The following is a 22735-nucleotide window of genomic DNA, read 5'->3' on the forward strand; positions in this document are numbered from 1 at the left end:
CAGCCTCATCTCCAGTGTATGAAAACACATACAGACCCATCAGCCCCATCTCCAGTGTATGAAAACACATACAGCCCCATCATCTCCACATTCTAGTCAGTGGGAACAGCAAATACAGATCTTTAGAAACCAGACAAGAGTTGAGCCTGCTCATGCCGTTTGCTGTGTATCTGTATGTGTGTCTATGCATGCCTGTTCCCAGTGTGTGTGTGTGTGTGTGTGTGTGTGTGTGTGTGTGTGTGTGTGTGTGTGTGTGTGTGTGTGTGTGTGTGTGTGTGTGTGTGTGTGTGTGTGTGTGTGTGTGTGTGTGTGTGTGTGTGTCCAGTGCCTTCAGAAAGTATTCACACCCCCTGACTTATTCTACATTTTGTTGTTACAGCCTGAATCCAAAATGGGTTAAATAGATATTGGGGTTCTCACCAATCTACACACAATACCCCATAAAAACATGTTTTTAGTTAGCAAATATATAGAACATTTTAAACAGAAATCTCTCATTTACATCCGTATTCACACCCGAGGCAATACTTTACATCCGTATTCACACTCATGAGTCAATACTTTACATCCGTATTCACACCCCCGAGTCAATACTTTACATCCGTATTCACACTCATGAGTCAATACTTTACATCCGTATTCACACCCCCGAGTCAATACTTTACATCCATATTCACACCCCTGAGTCAATACTTTACATCCGTATTCACACTCATGAGTCAATACTTTACATCCGTATTCACACTCATGAGTCAATACTTTACATCCGTATTCACACTCATGAGTCAATACTTTACATCCGTATTCACACTCGAGTCAATACTTTACATCCGTATTCACACTCGAGTCAATACTTTACATCCGTATTCATGCTCATGAGTCAATACTTTACATCCGTATTCACACCCCTGAGTCAATACTTTACATCCGTATTCACACCCCTGAGTCAATACTTTACATCCGTATTCACACTCATGAGACAATACTTTACATCCGTATTCACGCTCATGAGTCAATACTTTACATCCGTATTCACGCTCATGAGTCAATACTTTACATCCGTATTCACACTCATGAGTCAATACTTTACATCCGTATTCACACCCCCGAGTCAATACTTTACATCCGTATTCACACTCATGAGTCAAGCACCTTTAGCAGCGATTACAGCTGGGTGCAGTTCTGGGCCTAAGAGCTTTCCACACCTGGATTGTCCAACATTGGCCCATTATTATTTTCTAAATTCTTCAAGCTCTGTCAAATTGGGTGTTGATCATTACTAGACAAACCTTTTCAGGTCTTGACATAGATTTCCAAGTAAATAGAAGTTCAAACTATAACTCGGCCACTCAAGAACATTAACTACCTTCTTGGTAAGCAACTCCAGTGTTGATGTGGCCTTGTGTTTTAGGTTATTGTCCTGCTGAAAGGTGATTTCATCTCCCAGTGTCTGGTGGAAAACAGACTGAACCAGGTTTTCCTTTAGGATTTTGCCTGTGCTAATAGCTCCATTACATTCCTGAAAAACTCCCCGGTCAAGCATACCCATAACATGATGCAGCCACCACTATGCTTGAAAAGAGTGTTACTGAGTAATGTGTTTTATTGGATTTGCCCCAAACATAAGTTTTTGTCCTGACTACAAAGTGTTCATCTCTTTTACCACATGTTTTGCAGTATTACTTTAGCACCTTGTTACAAACCTGTTTTGGAATATTTTTATTCTGTACAGGCTTCCTTCTTTTCACTCTGTCATGTAGGTTAGTATTGTGGAGTAACTACAATGTTGTTGATCCATCCTCAGTGTTCTCCTCTCACAACCATTCAACAACCAGGATGCATTTAGGTTAGTACTGTGTTGTTGATCCATCCTCAGTTATCACGGCCACTAAACACTGTAACTGTTTTACAGTCACCTTTGATGGTGAAATCTTCATTTTTAATTAATTTGAAGAAGAAACAACACCATTCCACTATAGGGTATTGTGATGTCATTATAGGGTATTGTGATGTCATTATGGGGTATTGTGATGTCATTATGGGGTATTGTGTGTAGGCCAATGAGATCTCAACTTAATCCATTTTAGGTTGTAACACAACAAAATGTTGAAAAAGTCCAGGGGTGTGAATACTTTTTGAAGGCTCTGTGTCGTCAGCGTGCTCTGTGTCGTCAGCGTGCTCTGTGTCGCCAGCGTGCTCTGTGTCGCCAGCGTGCTCTGTGTCGCCAGCGTGCTCTGTGTCGCCAGCGTGCTCTGTGTCGCCAGCGTGCTCTGTGTCGTCTCTGTGTCGTCAGCGTACTCTGTGTCGTCAGGGTGCTCTGTGTCGCCAGCGTGCTCTGTGTCGCCAGCGTGCTCTGTGTCGCCAGCGTGCTCTGTGTCGCCAGCGTGCTCTGTGTCGTTAGCGTGCTCTGTGTCGTCAGGGTGCTCTGTGTCGTCTCTGTGTCGTCAGCGTGCTCTGTGTCGTCAGGGTGCTCTGTGTCGTCAGTGTGCTCTGTGTCGCCAGCGTGCTCTGTGTCGCCAGCGTGCTCTGTGTCGCCAGCGTGCTCTGTGTCGCCAGCGTGCTCTGTGTCGCCAGCGTGCTCTGTGTCGCCAGCGTGCTCTGTGTCGCCAGCGTGCTCTGTGTCGCCAGCGTGCTCTGTGTCGTCTCTGTGTCGTCAGCGTACTCTGTGTCGTCAGGGTGCTCTGTGTCGCCAGCGTGCTCTGTGTCGCCAGCGTGCTCTGTGTCGCCAGCGTGCTCTGTGTCGTTAGCGTGCTCTGTGTCGTCAGGGTGCTCTGTGTCGTCTCTGTGTGCTCTGTGTCGCCTCTGTGTGCTCTGTGTCGCCAGCGTGCTCTGTGTCGCCAGCGTGCTCTGTGTCGTCAGCGTGCTCTGTGTCGTCTCTGTGTCGCCAGCGTGCTCTGTGTCGTCTCTGTGTCGCCAGCGTGCTCTGTGTCGTCTCTGTGTCGCCAGCGTGCTCTGTGTCGCCAGCGTCTGTGTCGCCAGCGTGCGCTGTGTCGTCAGCGTGCTCTGTGTCGCCAGCGTGCTCTGTGTCGCCAGCGTGCTCTGTGTCGTCAGCGTGCGCTGTGTCGCCAGCGTGCTCTGTGTCGTCAGCGTGCGCTGTGTCGTAGCGTGCGCTGTGTCGCTCTGTGTCAGCGTGCTCTGTGTCGTCAGCGTGCTCTGTGTCGTCAGCGTGCTCTGTGTCGTCTCTGTGTCGTCAGCGTGCTCTGTGTCGTCTCTGTGTCGCCAGCGTGCTCTGTGTCGCCAGCGTGCTCTGTGTCGCCAGCGTGCTCTGTGTCGCCAGCGTGCTCTGTGTCGCCAGCGTGCTCTGTGTCGCCAGCGTGCTCTGTGTCGCCAGCGTGCTCTGTGTCGCCAGCGTGCTCTGTGTCGTCTCTGTGTCGTCAGCGTACTCTGTGTCGTCAGGGTGCTCTGTGTCGCCAGCGTGCTCTGTGTCGCCAGCGTGCTCTGTGTCGCCAGCGTGCTCTGTGTCGTTAGCGTACTCTGTGTCGTCAGGGTGCTCTGTGTCGTCTCTGTGTGCTCTGTGTCGCCTCTGTGTGCTCTGTGTCGCCAGCGTGCTCTGTGTCGCCAGCGTGCTCTGTGTCGTCTCTGTGTCGCCAGCGTGCTCTGTGTCGTCTCTGTGTCGCCAGCGTGCTCTGTGTCGTCTCTGTGTCGCCAGCGTGCGCTGTGTCGCCAGCGTGCGCTGTGTCGCCAGCGTGCGCTGTGTCGTCAGCGTGCGCTGTGTCGTCAGCGTGCGCTGTGTCGTCAGCGTGCGCTGTGTCGTCAGCGTGCGCTGTGTCGTCAGCGTGCGCTGTGTCGTCAGCGTGCTCTGTGTCGTCTCTGTGTCGTCAGCGTGCTCTGTGTCGTAGCGTGCTCTGTGTCGCCAGCGTGCTCTGTGTCGTCAGCGTGCTCTGTGTCGTCAGCGTGCTCTGTGTCTCTGTGTCGTCAGCGTGCTCTGTGTCGTCTCTGTGTCGCCAGCGTGCTCTGTGTCGCCAGCGTGCTCTGTGTCGCCAGCGTGCTCTGTGTCGCCAGCGTGCTCTGTGTCGCCAGCGTGCTCTGTGTCGCCAGCGTGCTCTGTGTCGCCAGCGTGCGCTGTGTCGCCAGCGTGCGCTGTGTCGCCAGCGTGCGCTGTGTCGCCAGCGTGCGCTGTGTCGCCAGCGTGCGCTGTGTCGCCAGCGTGCGCTGTGTCGCCAGTGTGCGCTGTGTCGCCAGTGTGCGCTGTGTCGCCAGCGTGCATCGTCTCACCGCGCTCTGACAGAGTCCGTCCCCTGTGCTTCCCTTGTCCCCCCGGCCCACCCTCATCAGACAGTGGAGGGTACGTCCTTTCCTGTGGAGTCCGGAGCAGTGGGTCTCGATCTCCCCTCTACAGTGGAGCACTATTTCTGGACTCAGAGAGAAATCCTCTATCAGCATCCTACGGTACTCCAACATCTCCCCCTGGCAGTCCTCAGACACTGTACGACCTGGGGAGAGAGGAGGGGATAGGTTAGAGAGGCATTCAGACCAGCATCCTGGGGAGACCTGGGGAGACAGGAGGGGATAGGGTTGAGAGGCATTCAGACCAGCATCCTGGGGAGACCTGGGGAGAGAGGAGGGGATAGGTTAGAGAGGCATTCAGACCAGCATCCTGGGGAGACCTGGGGAGACCTGGGGAGAGAGGAGGGGATAGGGTTGAGAGGCATTCAGACCAGCATCCTGGGGAGACCTGGGGAGAGAGGAGGGGATAGGGTTGAGAGGCATTCAGACCAGCATCCTGGGGAGACCTGGGGAGAGAGGAGGGGATAGGGTTGAGAGGCATTCAGACCAGCATCCTGGGGAGACCTGGGAGGAGTACGACCTGGGAGGAGTACGACCTGGGAGGAGTACGACCTGGTTAGAGAGACATTCAGAAAGTATTCAGACTCCTTCACGTTTTCCACATTTTATGTTCCCCATCAATCTACCCACAATACCCCATAATGACACACCGAAAACAGATTTTTAGAAATTAAAAAACAGAAATGTCTTATTTACATAGGTATTCAGACTCTTTGCTCTGAGACTTGAAATTGATCATCCTTGAGCTGTTTCTACAACTTTATTGGAGTCCACCTGTGGTAAATTCAATTGATTGGACATGATTTAGAAAGACACACACCTGTCTATATGAGGTCCCACAGTTTTTTAAATTGTTTATTTATCCGTTATTTTACCAAGTAAGTTGACTGAGAACACGTTCTCATTTGTAGCAACGACCTGGGGAATAGTTACAGGGGAGAGGAGGGGGATGAATGAGCCAATTGTAAACTGGGGATTATTAGGTGACCATGATGGTTTGAGGGCCAGATTGGGAATTTAGCCAGGACACCGGGGTTAACACCCCTACTCTTACGATAAGTGCCATGGGATCTTTAATGACCTCAGAGTCAGGACACCCGTTTTAACGTCCCATCCGAAAGACTGCACCCTACACAGGGCAGTGTCCTGGGGCATTGGGATATTTTTTTAGACCAGAGGAAAGAGTGCCTCCTACTGGCCCTCCAACACCACTTCAGTTGACAGTGCATGTCAGAGCAAAATCCAAGCCTTGAGGTCGAAGGAATTGTCCCTAGAGCTCTGGGACAGGATTGTGTCGAGGCACAGATCATGGGAAGGGTACCAAAACATTTCTGCAGCATTGAAGGTTCCCAAGGACACAGTGGCCTCCATCATTCTTAAATGGAAGAAGTTTGGAACCACCCAGACTCTTCCTAGAGCTGGCCGCCCAGCCAAAATGAGTAATCGGGGAGAAGGGCCTTGGTCAGGGAGGTGACCAAGCAACTGATGGTCGCTCTGACAGAGCTCCAGAGTTCCTCTGTGGAGATGGGAGAATCTTCTAGAAGGACAACCATCTCTGCAGCACTCCACCAATCAGACCTTTACAGTAGAGTGGCCAGACGGAAGGCACATGACAGCTCGCTTGGAGTTTGCCAAAAGGGACCTAAAGGGCTTTCAGACCATGAGAAACAAGATCCTCTGCTCTGATGAAACCAAGATTGAAATATTTGGCCTGACTGCCAAGAGTAAAACATGGTGGTGGCAGTATCATGCTGTGGGGATGTTTTTCAGTGGCAGGGACTCGGAGACTAGTCAGGATCCTTGATGAAAACCTGCTCCAAAGCGCTCAGGTCCTCAGACTGGGGCGGAGGTTCACCTTCCAACAGCACAACAACCCTAAGCACACAGCCAAGAAAACTCAGGAGTGGCTTCAAGACTAGTCTCTGAATGTGCAGCGACGCTCCCCATCCAACCTGACAGAGCTTGAGAGGATCTGCAAAGAAGAATGGGAGAAACTCCCCAGATACAGGTGTACCAAGCTTGTAGCGTCATACCCAAGAAGACTGGAGGCTGTAATCGCTGCCAAAGGTGCTTCAACAAAGTACTGAGTAAAGGGTCTGAATGTCTAAAAACCTGTATTGGGTTAAAAATCATAATTTATTTTTGAATAAGTCTGTAATGTAACAAAATACAGAAGGAGTCAAGGTGTCTGAATACTTTTCAAATGCTCTGTAAATGAGGGGTGATAAACGCCATAAATGAACATGATTTTTTATATATATATATATATATATATATATTTTTTTTTTAACTTAAATGTGTAAATGTGTTATTATTTGGACCATTCAACCATGAATAATAGTGCGTTTTATTTTGTGAAGTGGTTTCTTGCATCAAACAGTCACCTTGTCTGAAGGACAAGTGGATAAACAGGTCAAACCCTGCATGTCTCATGGAATGTAGGCCTACACTAAACTCCCTGTATCGGCTGCAACTGTCGGCTGAATGATCGAACAGCTATTTCCATGTTAAAGTGTTATGGGATGCATTTTCTCCATTGTTTTTGATGGTAGGCCACTCTGGTAGGCCTAGATTATGATCAAATAGCCACAGTAGCCTACTTGGCTAATGTTAAAACAGTAACTTAAAGCGGCTCCAGCCTCAGTGTTCACAGTAAAACTGTAACTTAAAGCAGGTACCGCCTCAGTGTTCACAGTAAACCTGTAACTTAAAGCAGGTACAGCCTCAGTGTTCACAGTAAAACTAGAACTTACAGCAGGTACAGCCTCAGTGTTCACAGTAAACCTGTAACTTAAAGCAGGTAGAGCCTCAGTGTTCACAGTAAAACTGTAACTTAAAGCAGGTACCGCCTCAGTGTTCACAGTAAAACTGTAACTTAGTGGGTACAGCCTCAGTGTTCACAGTAAACCTGTAACTTAAAGCAGGTACAGCCTCGGTGTTCACAGTAAAACTAACTTAAACAGCAGGTACAGCCTGGGTACAGTCTGTTCACAGTAAAACACAGCCTCGGTGTTAAACAGCAGTGTTCACTGTAGCAGGAGCCTCAGTGTTCACAGTAAAACATTTTCACAACGTTCACATTTGAGCTCAGCAGACCTGAAATGTACTAACTGAAAAAGTTGTGGTTCGTGTGTTTTCTATACAGGCATTATAACCCCCAGGGGTCCTGTTAATACATTGGCTATTATATTGTGGAGTGAATTCCATTAACGCAGCTGTTAGGAACTGAATTAAATCAGACACTTCGTATCGTTACACAAACAATAAAAATATATATTCTTAAATACACACGTTCAAGTCACACCTTCAAGTATCAACCCTCAAACATTAACCATTGAATGTATGGCATTTATCACCCCTCATACACATATTCAACAGTTAATGTATGGCATTTATCACCCCTCATACACATATTCAACAGTTAATGTATGGCATTTATCACCCCTCATACACATGTACACACATTCAACAGTTAATGTATGGCATTTATCACCCCTCATACACATGTACACACATTCAACAGTTAATGTATGGCATTTATCACCCCTCATACACATGTACACACATTCAACAGTTAATGTATGGCATTTATCACCCCTCATACACATGTATACACATTCAACAGTTAATGTATGGCATTTATCACCCCTCATACACATGTACACACATTCAACAGTTAATGTATGGCATTTATCACCCCTCATACACATGTATACACATTCAACAGTTAATGGCATTTATCACCCCTCATACACATGTACACACATTCAACAGTTAATGTATGGCATTTATCACCCCTCATACACATGTACACACACACGCTCTCTCCTCCACCCACCCCTGTGTACAGCAGACTCCAGGCATAGCAGCAGATATGATAGTCGTGCCTCTCTAGCGCGGGGCATGTTGGTGTCCAGGTTACAGCGGTGCTTCCTGAGGTCAGCCCTGCAGGCCTTGGTCAGAGAGTAGCTAACCTTGTAGTCCTGGGTTATCAGCTTCTGACGCGTGGTCAGGGCCTCTCGACACTGAGGGAGGGGAGGGGAGGGAGGGAGGGAGGGGAGACAGAAGTTTTAGTCATTGTCACATGAAAAGAGAGCTTTTACACACGTCCAAATATGGCATAGGAGCTAGGGTTAGCTCAGTTGGCCGCCCTTTAATAAAGCCTTAAGTTCAACACCCAACCACTGTTGGCCGCCCCTTTAATGACCCTTTAATAAAGCCTGTAGTTCAACACCCAACCACTGTTGGCCGCCCCTTTAATAAAGCCTTTAATAAAGCCTGTAGTTCAACACCCAACCACTGTTGGCCGCCCCTTTAATAAAGCCTTTAGTTCAACACCCAACCACTGATGGCCGCCCCTTTAATGACCCTTTAATAAAGCCTGTAGTTCAACACCCAACCACTGTTGGCCGCCCCTTTAATGACCCTTTAATAAAGCCTGTAGTTCAACACCCAACCACTGTTGGCCGCCCCTTTAATAAAGCCTTTAGTTCAACACCCAACCACTGTTGGCCGCCCCTTTAATGACCCTTTAATAAAGCCTGTAGTTCAACACCCAACCACTGTTGGCCGCCCCTTTAATAAAGCCTTTAGTTCAACACCCAACCACTGTTGGCCGCCCCTTTAATGACCCTTTAATAAAGACTTACAAAGCCTGTAGTTCAACACCCAACCACTGTTGGCCGCCCCTTTAATAAAGCCTTTAGTTCAACACCCAACCACTGTTGGCCGCCCCTTTAATGACCCTTTAATAAAGCCTGTAGTTCAACACCCAACCACTGTTGGCCGCCCCTTTAATGACACTTTAATAAAGCCTGTAGTTCAACATCCAACCACTAAAAGCTTCATCAAAGCTGTTGACAGCATGTAGCTTCATTCTTATTCTCAGTCCTGACCACAAATCTCCCTCTCTCCCAGCCTAACACAGTACTGTGGGTTTGTCTACGCAGTGACTGTGCCGGAATATTTTGGACTAGAAATTAGAGGTCAACCGATTAAATCGGAATGGCCGATTAATTAGTGCCAATTTCATAAATCGGAAATCGGTATTATATATATATTTTTACATCTTTATTTAACCAGGCAAGTCAGTTAAGAACAAATTCTTATTTTCAATGAATGCCTAGGAACAGTGGGTTAACTGCCTTGTTCAGGGGAACAGTGGGTTAACTGCCTTGTTCAGGGGAACAGTGGGTTAACTGCCTTGTTCAGGGGAACAGTGGGTTAACTGCCTTGTTCAGGGGAACAGTGGGTTAACTGCCTTGTTCAGGGGAACAGTGGGTTAACTGCCTTGTTCAGGGAACAGTGGGTTAACTGCCTTGTTCAGGGGAACAGTGGGTTAACTGCCTTGTTCAGGGGAACAGTGGGTTAACTGCCTTGTTCAGGGGAACAGTGGGTTAACTGCCTTGTTCAGGGGAACAGTGGGTTAACTGCCTTGTTCAGGGGAACAGTGGGTTAACTGCCTTGTTCAGGGGAACAGTGGGTTAACTGCCTTGTTCAGGGGAACAGTGGGTTAAACTGCCTTGTTCAGGGGAACAGTGGGTTAACTGCCTTGTTCAGGGGAACAGTGGGTTAACTGCCTTGTTCAGGGGAACAGTGGGTTAACTGCCTTGTTCAGGGGCAGAACGACAGATTTTTACCTTGTCAGCTCTGGGATTCAACTTTACAGTTAACTAGTCCAACGCTCTAACCACCTGCCTCTCATTGCACTCCACAAGGAGCCTGCCTGTTATGTGAATGCAGTAGAAGCCAAGGTAATTTGCTAGCTAGCATTAAACTTAACTTATGAAAAACAATCATAATCACTAGTTAACCTAGTAATGTCATCAACTATGTGTAGTTATCTAGCGTGTCCTGCGTTGCATATAATCGATGAAACGCTGGGGGATGATTTAACAAAAGCGCATTTGCGGAAAAAAAAAGCACAATCGTTGGAAGACTGTACCCAACCATAAACACCCCAATGCCTTTCTTAAAATCAATACACAGAAGTATATATTTTTAAACCTGCATATGTAGCTAAAAGAAATCCAGGTTAGCAGGCAATATTAACCAGGTGAAATTGTGTCACTTCTCTTGCGTTAATTGCACGCAGAGTCAGGGTATATGCAACAGTTTGGGCTGCCTGGCTCGTTGCGAACTAATTTGCCAGAATTTTACGTAATTATGACATAACATTGAAGGTTGTACAATATAACAGCAATATTTAGACTTATGGATGCCATCCATTAGATAAAATACCGAATGGTTCCGTATTTCACTGAAAGAATAAACGTTTAGTTTTTTTCGAAATGATAGTCTCCTGATTCGACCATATTAATGACCTAAGGCTCATATTTCTGTGTGTTATTATGTTATAATTAAGTCTATGATTTGATAGAGCAGTCTGACTGAGCGATGGTAGGCAGCAGCAGACTCTTAAGCATTCATTCAAACAGCACTTTCATGCGTTTTGCCAGCAGCTCTTCGCAAGCACAGCGCTGTTTATGACTTCAAGCCTATCAGCCTAATGGCTGGTGTAACCGATGTGAAATGGCTAGCGAGTTAGCGGGGTGCGTGCTAATAGCGTTTCAAACGTCACTCGCTCTGAGACTTAGAGTAGTTATTCCCCTCGGCTTTTGTGGAGCGATGGGTAACGCTGTTTCGAGGGTGGCTGTTGTCGATGTGTTCCTGGTTCGAGCCCGGGTAGGAGCGAGGAGAGGGATGGAAGCTATACTGTTACACTGGCAATACTAAAGTGCCTATAAGAACATCCAATAGTCAAAGATATATGAAATACAAATGGTATAGAGAGTCCTATAATTCCTATAATAATTACAACCTAAAACCTCTTACCTGGGAATATTGAAGACTCATGTTAAAAGGAACCACCAGCTTTCATATGTTCTCATGTTCTGAGCAAGGAACTTAAACGTTAGCTTTCTTACATGGCACATATTGCACTTTTACTTTCTTCTCCAACACTTTGTTTTTGCATTATTTAAACCACATTGAACATGTTTCATTATTTGATGCCAAATATATTTTTATTGATGTATTATATGTAGTTAAAATAAGTGTTCTGTAGCTCAGTTGGTAGAGCATGGCGCTTGTAACGCCAGGGTAGTGGGTTCGATTCCCGGGACCACCCATACGTAGAATGTATGCACACATGACTGTAAGTCTTTGGATAAAAGCGTCTGCTAAATGGCATATATTATTATTATTATTATTATTGTTGTAAATAAAATAAATACAAGTTCGGCCGATTAATCGGTATCGGCTTTTTTTGGATCCCCCAATAATCGGTATCGGCTTTTTTGGATCCTCCAATAATCGGCATCGGCCTTTTTTGATCCTCCAATAATCGGTATCGGCGTTGAAAAATCATAAAATCGGTCGACCTCTACTAGAAATGCAATATGTTTGTATGTAGTGTATATAATAAAAAATATACATGTTGATATAAATCGTCTGCACGTCTCCATCAGTGGTTTTCTCCATACCTTCTCAGACATGGCCTCCTCAAACTTGTGGCTGAAGAGACACTTGTAGACCTTGCCCTCTCCTGCTTGGGTCTGGAAGAACAGAGAAACAGAGGCCGGTCAACATCCTCAGTAACCCGGAGAACAGAGACCAGTCACTGTCCTCAGTAACCCGAAGAAGAACAGAGACCAGTCACTGTCCTCAGTAACCCGAAGAAGAACAGAGACCAGTCACTGTCCTCAGTAACCCGAAGAAGAACAGAGACCAGTCACTGTCCTCAGTAACCCGAGCAACAGAGACCAGTCACTGTCCTCAGTAACCCGAGCAACAGAGACCAGTCACTGTCCTCAGTAACCCGAGCAACAGAGACCAGTCACTGTCCTCAGTAACCCGAAGAACAGAGACCAGTCAACGTCCTCAGTAACCCGAAGAACAGAGACCAGTCACTGTCCTCAGTAACCCGAACAACAGAGACCAGTCACTGTCCTCAGTAACCCGAACAACAGAGACCAGTCACTGTCCATAGTAACCCGAAGAAAAGAGACCAGTCACTGTCCATAGTAACCCGAAGAAAAGAGACCAGTCACTGTCCATAGTAACCTGAAGAAGAACAGAGACCAGTCACTGTCCTCAGTAACCCGAACAACAGAGACCAGTCAATGTCCTCAGTAACCCAGAGCACAGAGACCAGTCACTGTCCTCAGTAACCCGGACAACAGAGACCAGTCACTGTCCTCAGTAACTTGAAGAAGAACAGCAACCAGTCACTGTCCTCAGTAACCCGAACAACAGAGACCAGTCACTGTCCTCAGTAACCGAAGAACAGAGACCAGTCAACGTCCTCAGTAACCTAAAGAACAGAGACCAGTCAACGTCCTCAGTAACCTAAAGAACAGAGACCAGTCAACGTCCTCAGTAACCGAAGAACAGAGACCAGTCAACGTCCTCAGTAACCCGAGCAACAGAGACCAGTCACTGTCCTCAGTAACCTGCATCAGGTAATTGTCATTTGGGAGACCGTTATGTAAGGCAAGATGAGCAGCGTACGTTTTCACAGAAGCGTTCTCGGTCCTCTCGGCAGGAGAAGTACAGGAATCTGTCCAGGTGGAAGTCGTCTGACGACAGCTCCGCTACGCGCATGATGCTCTTCTTACACTCCTCTCTGATTGGATGAGCCTGGTCCTGTTGCTCCGCCTCTCGGACTAAGGCTTTCTCCAGACACGCTATGACCTCACCCTGTGAATGGATGTCCTGGGGGTGGGGGGGGGGGTAGTGAGGTAAGGGGGAGGGAGGGGAGGGGTCAGAGTGAGGGTGGGAGCAGAGGGAGAGAGGAGCAGAGAAAGTGTTCCAATTGGTTATACTTAAACTCAGTAACAGCACCAGGCCTCACCCTACTACAATCTGAAGTCTAATGTCTACTGTTTGTTGATGATCTGGTGCTTCTGTCACCAATCAAGGAGGACCTAGAGCAGCACCTAGATCTTCGATACAAATTCTGACAAACTCCAAGCATTGATTAGGAAAGAATGGGCTGCCATCAGTCAGGATGTGGCCCAGAAGTTAATTGACAGCATGTCAGGGCAGATTGCAGAGGTCTTGAAAAAGAAGGGTCAACACTGCAAATATTGACTCTTTGCATCAACTTCATATACAGTGGGGCAAAAAGTATTTAGTCAGCCACCAATTGTGCAAGTTCTCCCACTTAAAAAGATGAGAGGCCTGTAATTTTCATCATAGGTACACTTCAACTATGACAGACAAAATTAGAAAAATATCCAGAAAATCACATTGTAGGATTTTTAATGAATTTATTTGCAAATTATGGTGGAAAATAAGCATTTGGTCAATAACAAAAGTTTATCTCAATACGTTTTCTGTAAGAGAGGCTCTCAAGAGAAGACAGGCTATGTGCAACACTACCCACTGGTTAGAGAAGACAGGCTATGTGCACACTACCCACAAAATGAGATGGAAACTGAGCTGCACTCAAATGTATGACCATACCAGAGACACATATTTCCCTCAGATTACACAGATCCACAAATAATTCAAAAAACAAAGTCCCACCTCGATAAAGTCCCATATCTATTAAAGGGCCAACGTCCCACCTTGATAAAGTCCCATATCTATTAAAGGGCCAACGTCCCACCTTGATAAAGTCCCATATCTATTAAAAAAGGGCCAATCAGTGAACAACAAACCCCATCGGTAATCCAACCTGTATTGATCTGCATTGTCCTCCCACACGATAAATCCTTCAGTACAGACCAGTCACTGTCCTCAGTAACCCGGAGAACAACAGAGACCAGTCACTGTCCTCAGTAACCCGGAGCACAACAGAGACCAGTCACTGTCCTCAGTAACCCGGAGCACAACAGAGACCAGTCACTGTCCTCAGTAACCCGGAGCACAACAGAGACCAGTCACTGTCCTCAGTAACCCGGAGCACAACAGAGACCAGTCACTGTCCTCAGTAACCCGGAGCACAACAGAGACCAGTCACTGTCCTCAGTAACCCGGAGCACAACAGAGACCAGTCACTGTCCTCAGTAACCCGGAGCACAACAGAGACCAGTCACTGTCCTCAGTAACCCGGAGCACAACAGAGACCAGTCACTGTCCTCAGTAACCCGGAGCACAACAGAGACCAGTCACTGTCCTCAGTAACCCGGAGCACAACAGAGACCAGTCACTGTCCTCAGTAACCCGGAGCACAACAGAGACCAGTCACTGTCCTCAGTAACCCGGAGAACAACAGAGACCAGTCACTGTCCTCAGTAACCCGGAGAACAACAGAGACCAGTCACTGTCCTCAGTAACCCGGAGAACAACAGAGACCAGTCACTGTCCTCAGTAACCCGGAGAACAACAGAGACCAGCCACTGTCCTCAGTAACCCGGAGAACAGAGACCAGCCACTGTCCTCAGTAACCCGGAGAACAGAGACCAGTCACTGTCCTCAGTAACCCGGAGAACAGAGACCAGTCACTGTCCTCAGTAACCCGGAGAACAGAGACCAGTCACTGTCCTCAGTAACCTGGAGAACAGAGACCAGTCACTAGACAACTCAGAGAGATAACGGTGCCTCAGCCTTCCTCCCTGTGAGTATCACTACAACACACCCTCCCATCTCACCTTCTCTCCAATGTTGATGCTTCCACAGCGTAGCGTGTTGATGTCCTCTCTACACTTGTCCATGAAGCCACAGATGAGTCTGTAGTCTGAGAAGACGATAGAGGTCATCTTGGTGATGTACTGGTGACACTGGTACTCTGTGATGTTACCACGGTGATCCACCAGGCAGGACACCAGGTAACCCTTACCACGCTCCTCCTCCGAACACTCCTTAATCTGAGGGGGGGGGCAGGGTGAAATACACACTCCTTAATCTGGGGGGCAGAGGTGAAATACACACTCCTTAATCTGAGGGGGGCAGAGGTGAAATACACACTCCTTAATCTGAGGGGGGCAGAGGTGAAATACACACTCCTTAATCTGAGGGGGGGGGGCAGAGGTAAAATACACACTCCTTAATCTGAGGGGGGGGTAAAATACACACTCCTTAATCTGAGGGGGGAGGTGAAATACACACTCCTTAATCTGAGGGGGGCAGAGGTGAAATACACACTCCTTAATCTGAGGGGGGGGGCAGAGGTGAAATACACACTCCTTAATCTGAGGGGGGAGGCAGAGGTGAAATACACACTCCTTAATCTGGGGGAGGCAGAGGTGAAATACACACTCCTTAATCTGAGGGGGCAGAGGTGAAATACACACTCCTTAATCTGAGGGGGCAGAGGTGAAATACACACTCCTTAATCTGAGGGGGGCAGAGGTGAAATACACACTCCTTAATCTGGGGGGGCGACAGAGGTGAAATACACACTCCTTAGAATACAACACACACCACTAAGGTGAAGTTAAACAGACGTTGTTAATAGGATTGAACAGTAGGATAGGTTTTAGAGGAGTTAAACCTGTAACAAGATGTGTTTTAAATGATTGGATGAAGTTCTATCGTCTCTATGACAACCTGTCCTTTGAAAACATCCAGTAGAAGAGAAGGAAAAGCTGAGTAGATGACCTGGCTAGATGGGATGACCTGACTAGATGACCTGGCTAGATGGGATGACCTGACTAGATGACCTGGCTAGATGGGATGACCTGACTAGATGACCTGGCTAGATGGGATGACCTGGCTAGATGACCTGGCTAGATGGGATGACCTGGCTAGATGACCTGGCTAGATGGGATGACCTGGCTAGATGACCTGGCTAGATGGGATGACCTGGCTAGATGACCTGGCTAGATGACCTGGCTAGATGACCTGGCTAGATGAGATGACCTGGCTAGATGACCTGGCTAGATGGGATGACCTGGCTAGATGACCTGGCTAGATGGGATGACCTGGCTAGATGACCTGGCTAGATGGGATGACCTGGACCTGGCTAGATGGGATGACCTGGCTAGATGGGGATGACCTGGCTAGATGGGATGACCTGGCTAGATGGGTTGACCTGGCTAGATGGGTTGCCTGGCCTGGCTAGATGGGGATGGCCCTGGCCTGGCTAGATGGGGATGGCCTGGCCTGGCTAGATGGGATGGCCTGGCCTGGCTAGATGGGATGGCCTGGCCTGGCTAGATGGGATGGCCTGGCCTGGCTAGATGGGATGGCCTGGCCTGGCTAGATGGGATGGCCTGGCCTGGCTAGATGGGATGGCCTGGCCTGGCTAGATGGGATGGGCCTGGGATGGGATGGCCTGGCCTGGCTAGATGGGATGGCCTGGCCTGGCTGGGATGGCCTGGCCTGGCTAGATGGGATGGCCTGGCCTGGCTAGATGGGATGGCCTGGCCTGGCTAGATGGGATGGCCTGGCCTGGCTAGATGGGATGGCCTGGCCTGGCTAGATGGGATGGCCTGGCCTGGCTAGATGGGATGGCCTGGCCTGGCTAGATGGGATGGCCTGGCCTGGCTAGATGGGATGGCCTGGCCTGGCTAGATGGGATGGCCTGGCCTGGCTAGATGGGATGGCCTGGCCTGGCTAGATGGGATGGCCTGGCCTGGCTAGATGGGATGGCCTGGCCTGGCTAGATGGGATGGCCTGGCTTGGCTAGATGGGATGGCCTGGCTTGGCTAGATGGGATGGCCTGGCTAGATGAGATGACCTGGCTAGATGAGATGACCTGGCTAGATGAGATGACCTGGCTAGATGAGATGGCCTGGCTGAGTAGATGGCCTGGCTGAGTAGATGGCCTGGCTGAGTAGATGGCCTGGCTGAGTAGATGGCCTGGCTGAGTAGATGGCCTGGCTGAGTAGATGGCCTGGCTGAGTAGATGGCCTGGCTGAGTAGATGGCCTGGCTGAGTAGATGGCCTGGCTGAGTAGATGGCCTGGCTGAGTAGATGGCCTGGCTGAGTAGATGGCCTGGCTGAGTAGATGGCCTGGCTGAGTAGATGGCCTGGCTGAGTAGATGGCCTGGCTGAGTAGGTGACCTGGCTGAGTAGGTGACCTGGCTGAGTAGGTGACCTGGCTAGGTGACCTGGCTAGGTGACCTGGCTGAGAAGTAAAGGCTGAGTAGATGGCCTGAGTAGATGGCCTGGCTAGGTGGCCTGGCTCGGTGGCCTGGCTCGGTGGCCTGGCTCGGTGGACTGGCTGAGAAGGAAAGGCTGAGTAGGTGGCCTGGCTAGGTGGCCTGGCTAGGGGGCCTGGCTGAGAAGATGACCTGGTTAGATGACCTGGCTAGGTGGCCTGGCTGAGAAGGAAAGGCTGTGTAGATGGCTAGGTGACCTGGCTAGATGGCCTGGCTAGAAGACCCCTGGCAGTAACCGTCTCTTTAATAATGTGGGGGGATTGAAGGCCCCTGGTAGTAACCGTCTCTTTAATAATGTGGGGGGATTGAATGCCCCTGGTAGTAACCGTCTCTTTAACAATGTGGGGGGATTGAAGGCCCCTGGCAGTAACAGTAAGAGCCGGTCCATACAGACTCATTGTGATGGAAAACCCACTGTCTCCTTACTAGGGCCACTGGGGATGCAGAGCCTGTGGCCCTACAGGGGACAGGTGGTGCCCACAGTCCCTACAGGTGACAGGTAGTGCCCACAGTCCCTACAGGTGACAGGTAGTGCCCACAGTCCCTACAGGTGACAGGTAGTGCCCACAGTCCCTACAGGTGACATTTAGTGCCCACAGTCCCTACGGTGTGTGTGTGACTAACCTCAGTGATAGTACTCCTGCAGATCTCCATGGCCACAGTCCCTACGGTGTGTGTGTGTGTGACTAACCTCAGTGATAGTACTCTTGCAGATCTCCATGGCCACAGTCCCTACGGTGTGTGTGTGTGTGTGTGTGTGTGTGTGTGTGTGTGTGTGAGAGAGAGTAACCTCAGTGATAGTACTCTTGCAGATCTCCATGGCCACAGTCCCTACGGTGTGTGTGTGTGTGACTAACCTCAGTGATAGTACTCCTGCAGATCTCCATGGCCACAGTCCCTACGTGTGTGTGTGTGTGTGTGTGTGTGTGTGTGTGTGTGTGTGTGACTAACCTCAGTGATAGTACTCTTGCAGATCTCCATGGCCACAGTCCCTACGGTGTGTGTGTGTGTGTGTGTGTGTGTGTGTGAGAGAGAGTAACCTCAGTGATAGTACTCTTGCAGATCTCCATGGCCACAGTCCCTACGGTGTGTGTGTGTGTGACTAACCTCAGTGATAGTACTCCTGCAGATCTCCATGGCCACAGTCCCTACGGTGTGTGTGTGTGTGTGTGTGTGTGTGTGTGTGTGTGTGTGTGTGTGTGTGTGTGTGTGTGTGTGTGTGACTAACCTCAGTGATAGTACTCTTGCAGATCTCCATGGCCACAGTCCCTACGGTGTGTGTGTGTGTGTGTGTGTGTGTGTGTGTGTGTGTGTGTGTGTGTGTGTGTGTGTGTGTGTGTGTGTGAGAGAGTAACCTCAGTGATAGTACTCTTGCAGATCTCCATGGCCACAGTCCCTACGGTGTGTGTGTGTGTGACTAACCTCAGTGATAGTACTCCTGCAGATCTCCATGGCCACAGTCCCTACGGTGTGTGTGTGTGTGTGTGTGTGTGTGTGTGACTAACCTCAGTGATAGTACTCTTGCAGATCTCCATGGCCACAGTCCCTAGGTGTGTGTGTGACTAACCTCAGTGATAGTACTCTTGCAGATCTCCATGGACAGTCCCTACAGTGTGTGTGAGAGTGTGTGTGTGTGTGTGTGTGTGTGTGTGTGAGTGTGTGAGACTAACCTCAGTGATAGTACTTGCAGATCTCCATGGCCACAGTCCCTACGGTGTGTGTGTGTGTGTGTGTGTGTGTGTGTGTGTGTGTGTGTGTGTGTGTGTGTGTGTGTGTGTGTGTGTGTGTGTGTGTGTGTGTGTGTCGAACCTCAGTGATAGTACTCTTGCAGATCTCCATGGCGACAGACTCAAACTTGGGATCCATTGTCAGGTTCAGCTTGTAGTTCCATAGCAACTGGAGGGAAGAAGGAGAGAGACCATGAGACACACAGACAGACAGACAGAGACCATGAGACACAGACAGAGAGAGACCATGAGACACACAGAGACAGAGAGAGACCATGAGACACACAGAGACAGAGAGAGACCATGAGACACACAGAGACAGAGAGAGACCATGAGACACACAGAGACCATGAGACACACAGACAGACAGACAGAGACCATGAGACACACAGACAGACAGACAGACAGAGACCATGAGACACACAGACAGACAGACAGACAGAGACCATGAGACACACAGAGACAGACCATGAGACACACAGACAGACACACACAGAGACCATGAGACACACAGACAGACACAGACAGAGACCATGAGACACACAGACAGACACAGACAGAGACCATGAGACACACAGACAGACACAGACAGAGACCATGAGACACACAGACAGACACAGACAGAGAGAGACCATGAGACACACAGACAGACAGACAGAGACCATGAGACACACAGACAGACAGAGAGACCATGAGACACACACAGACAGAGAGAGACCATGAGACACACACAGACAGAGAGAGACCATGAGACACACAGACAGACACAGACAGAGAGAGACCATGAGACACACAGACAGACACAGACAGAGAGAGACCATGAGACACACAGACAGACACAGACAGACAGAGACCATGAGACACACAGACAGACACAGACAGAGAGAGACCATGAGACACACAGACAGACCATGAGACACACAGACAGACACAGACAGAGAAAGACGGGGGGGGGGGGGGGGTGAAAGAGTCACTAGTCGTCTGCTATCCCTACCATGAGACGGGGGGAGGGGGTGAAAGAGTCACTAGCCGTCTGCTATCCCTACCATGAGACGGGGGGAGGGGGTGAAAGAGTCACTAGCCGTCTGCTATCCCTACCATGAGACGGGGGGAGGGGGTGAAAGAGTCACTAGCCATCTGCTATCCCTACAATGAGACAGGGGGTGGGGGTGAAAGAGTCACTAGCCATCTGCTTTCCCTACCATGACACGGGGGGGGGTGAAAGAGTCACTAGCCGTCTGCTATCCCTACCATGACACGGGGGGGGGGGGGGGGGGGTATAGCCTAGTGGGGCGGCAGCGTAGCCTAGTGGTTAGAGCGTTGGACTAGTAACCGGAAGGTTGTGAGTAACCGGAAGGTTGCGAGTTCAAACCCCTGAGCTGACAAGGTCTGTCGTTCTGCCCCTGAACAGGCAGTTAAACCCACTGTTCCCAGGCCGTCATTGAAAATAAGAATATGTTCTTAACTGACTTGCCTGGTTAAATAAAGGTAAAAATTAAAAATAATAATAATCTCCAGACCCAAAACACCCCCGCGTCTCCAGACCCAAAACACCCCCGCGTCTCCAGACCCAAAACACCCCCGCATCTCCAGACCCAAAACACCCCCGCATCTCCAGACCCAAAACACCCCCGCATCTCCAGACCCAAAACACCCCGCATCTCCAGACCCAAAACACCCCCGCATCTCCAGACCCAAAACACCCCTTCTGTTATGTTAGTCTAAAATAGATTCAATGAAACGTGTTGCTCATCAATCTACACACAATACGCCATAATAAAGTGACAACAGGTTTTTAGAAACGTTTGCATCTGAATTAGAAATAAAAAACAAACTGAGTCGAGGTTAAAAGACAGCTAACGGTGCTTCAACAACTTCTATACATTTGCACAAACTTCTAAAAATCTGTTTTTTTCTTTGTCATTATGGGGTATTGTGATGTCATTATGGGGTATTGTGATGTCATTATGGGGTATTGTGATGTCATTATGGGGTATTGTGATGTCATTATGGGGTATTGTGTGTAGATTGATGAGGGGGGATGAGGGGGCGGACGGACGACTACTTAATCCATAAGTCTAACGTAACAAAATGTGGAGAAAGTCAAGGGGTCTGAATAGTTCCTGAACGACCACAACGAACTGTAGTGATCCTATTAACATCTAGCAGCCACAATGAACTGTAGTGATCCTATTAACAACCACAACGAACTGTAGTGATCCTATTAACATCTAGCAGCCACAACGAACTGTAGTGATCCTATTAACATCTAGCAGACACAACGAACTGTAGTGATCCTATTAACATCTAGCAGACACAACGAACTGTAGTGATCCTATTAACAACCACAACGAACTGTAGTGATCCTATTAACATCTAGCAGACACAACGAACTGTAGTGATCCTATTAACAACCACAACGAACTGTAGTGATCCTATTAACAACCACAACGAACTGTAGTGATCCTATTAACAACCACAATGAACTGTAGTGATCCTATTAACAACCACAACGAACTGTAGTGATCCTATTAACAACCACAACGAACTGTAGTGATCCTATTAACAACCACAACGAACTGTAGTGATCCTATTAACAACCACAACGAACTGTAGTGATCCTATTAAACAGCATCCAGAACAGCCACAACGAACTGTAGTGATCCTATTAACAACCACAACGAACTGTAGTGATCCTATTAACAACCACAACGAACTGTAGTGATCCTATTAACATCTAGCAGCCACAACGAACTGTAGTGATCCTATTAACAACCACAACGAACTGTAGTGATCCTATTAACAACCACAACGAACTGTAGTGATCCTATTAACATCTAGCAGCCACAACGAACTGTAGTGATCCTATTAACAACCACAACGAACTGTAGTGATCCTATTAACAACCACAACGAACTGTAGTGATCCTATTAACAACCACAACGAACTGTAGTGATCCTATTAACATCTAGCAGCCACAACGAACTGTAGTGATCCTATTAACAACCACAACGAACTGTAGTGATCCTATTAACAACCACAACGAACTGTAGTGATCCTATTAACAACCACAACGAACTGTAGTGATCCTATTAACAACCACAACGAACTGTAGTGATCCTATTAACATCTAGCAGCCACAATGAACTGTAGTGATCCTATTAACAACCACAATGAACTGTAGTGATCCTATTAACAACCACAACGAACTGTAGTGATCCTATTAACATCTAGCAACCACAACGAACTGTAGTGATCCTATTAACAACCACAATGAACTGTAGTGATCCTATTAACAACCACAACGAACTGTAGTGATCCTATTAACAACCACAACGAACTGTAGTGATCCTATTAACATCTAGCAGCCACAACGAACTGTAGTGATCCTATTAACAACCACAACGAACTGTAGTGATCCTATTAACAACCACAATGAACTGTAGTGATCCTATTAACAACCACAATGAACTGTAGTGATCCTATTAACAACCACAACGAACTGTAGTGATCCTATTAACAACCACAACGAACTGTAGTGATCCTATTAACAACCACAACGAACTGTAGTGATCCTATTAACAACCACAACGAACTGTAGTGATCCTATTAACAACCACAACGAACTGTAGTGATCCTATTAACAACCACAACGAACTGTAGTGATCC

General features: G+C 48.3%; 1 protein-coding gene across 1 annotated transcript in view; it reads right to left on the reverse strand.

The window, feature by feature from the left end:
- LOC124020934 (Golgi apparatus protein 1-like) overlaps window positions 1-22735 on the reverse strand; it is a 68034-nt gene that overhangs the window by 35742 nt on the left and 9557 nt on the right. Inside the window, exons 3-8 of the mRNA XM_046336244.1 lie at window positions 19149-19235; window positions 14886-15101; window positions 12799-13002; window positions 11772-11843; window positions 8126-8312; window positions 4216-4433 (exon numbers count right to left, since the gene is read on the reverse strand). Of these exons, the coding sequence (XP_046192200.1) occupies window positions 4216-4433; window positions 8126-8312; window positions 11772-11843; window positions 12799-13002; window positions 14886-15101; window positions 19149-19235 (984 nt within the window). The remainder of the gene's footprint in view (window positions 1-4215; window positions 4434-8125; window positions 8313-11771; window positions 11844-12798; window positions 13003-14885; window positions 15102-19148; window positions 19236-22735) is intronic.

The sequence above is a fragment of the Oncorhynchus gorbuscha genome, unplaced genomic scaffold, assembly GCF_021184085.1.
Source record: "Oncorhynchus gorbuscha isolate QuinsamMale2020 ecotype Even-year unplaced genomic scaffold, OgorEven_v1.0 Un_scaffold_998, whole genome shotgun sequence".
Lineage (NCBI taxonomy): Eukaryota > Metazoa > Chordata > Actinopteri > Salmoniformes > Salmonidae > Oncorhynchus > Oncorhynchus gorbuscha.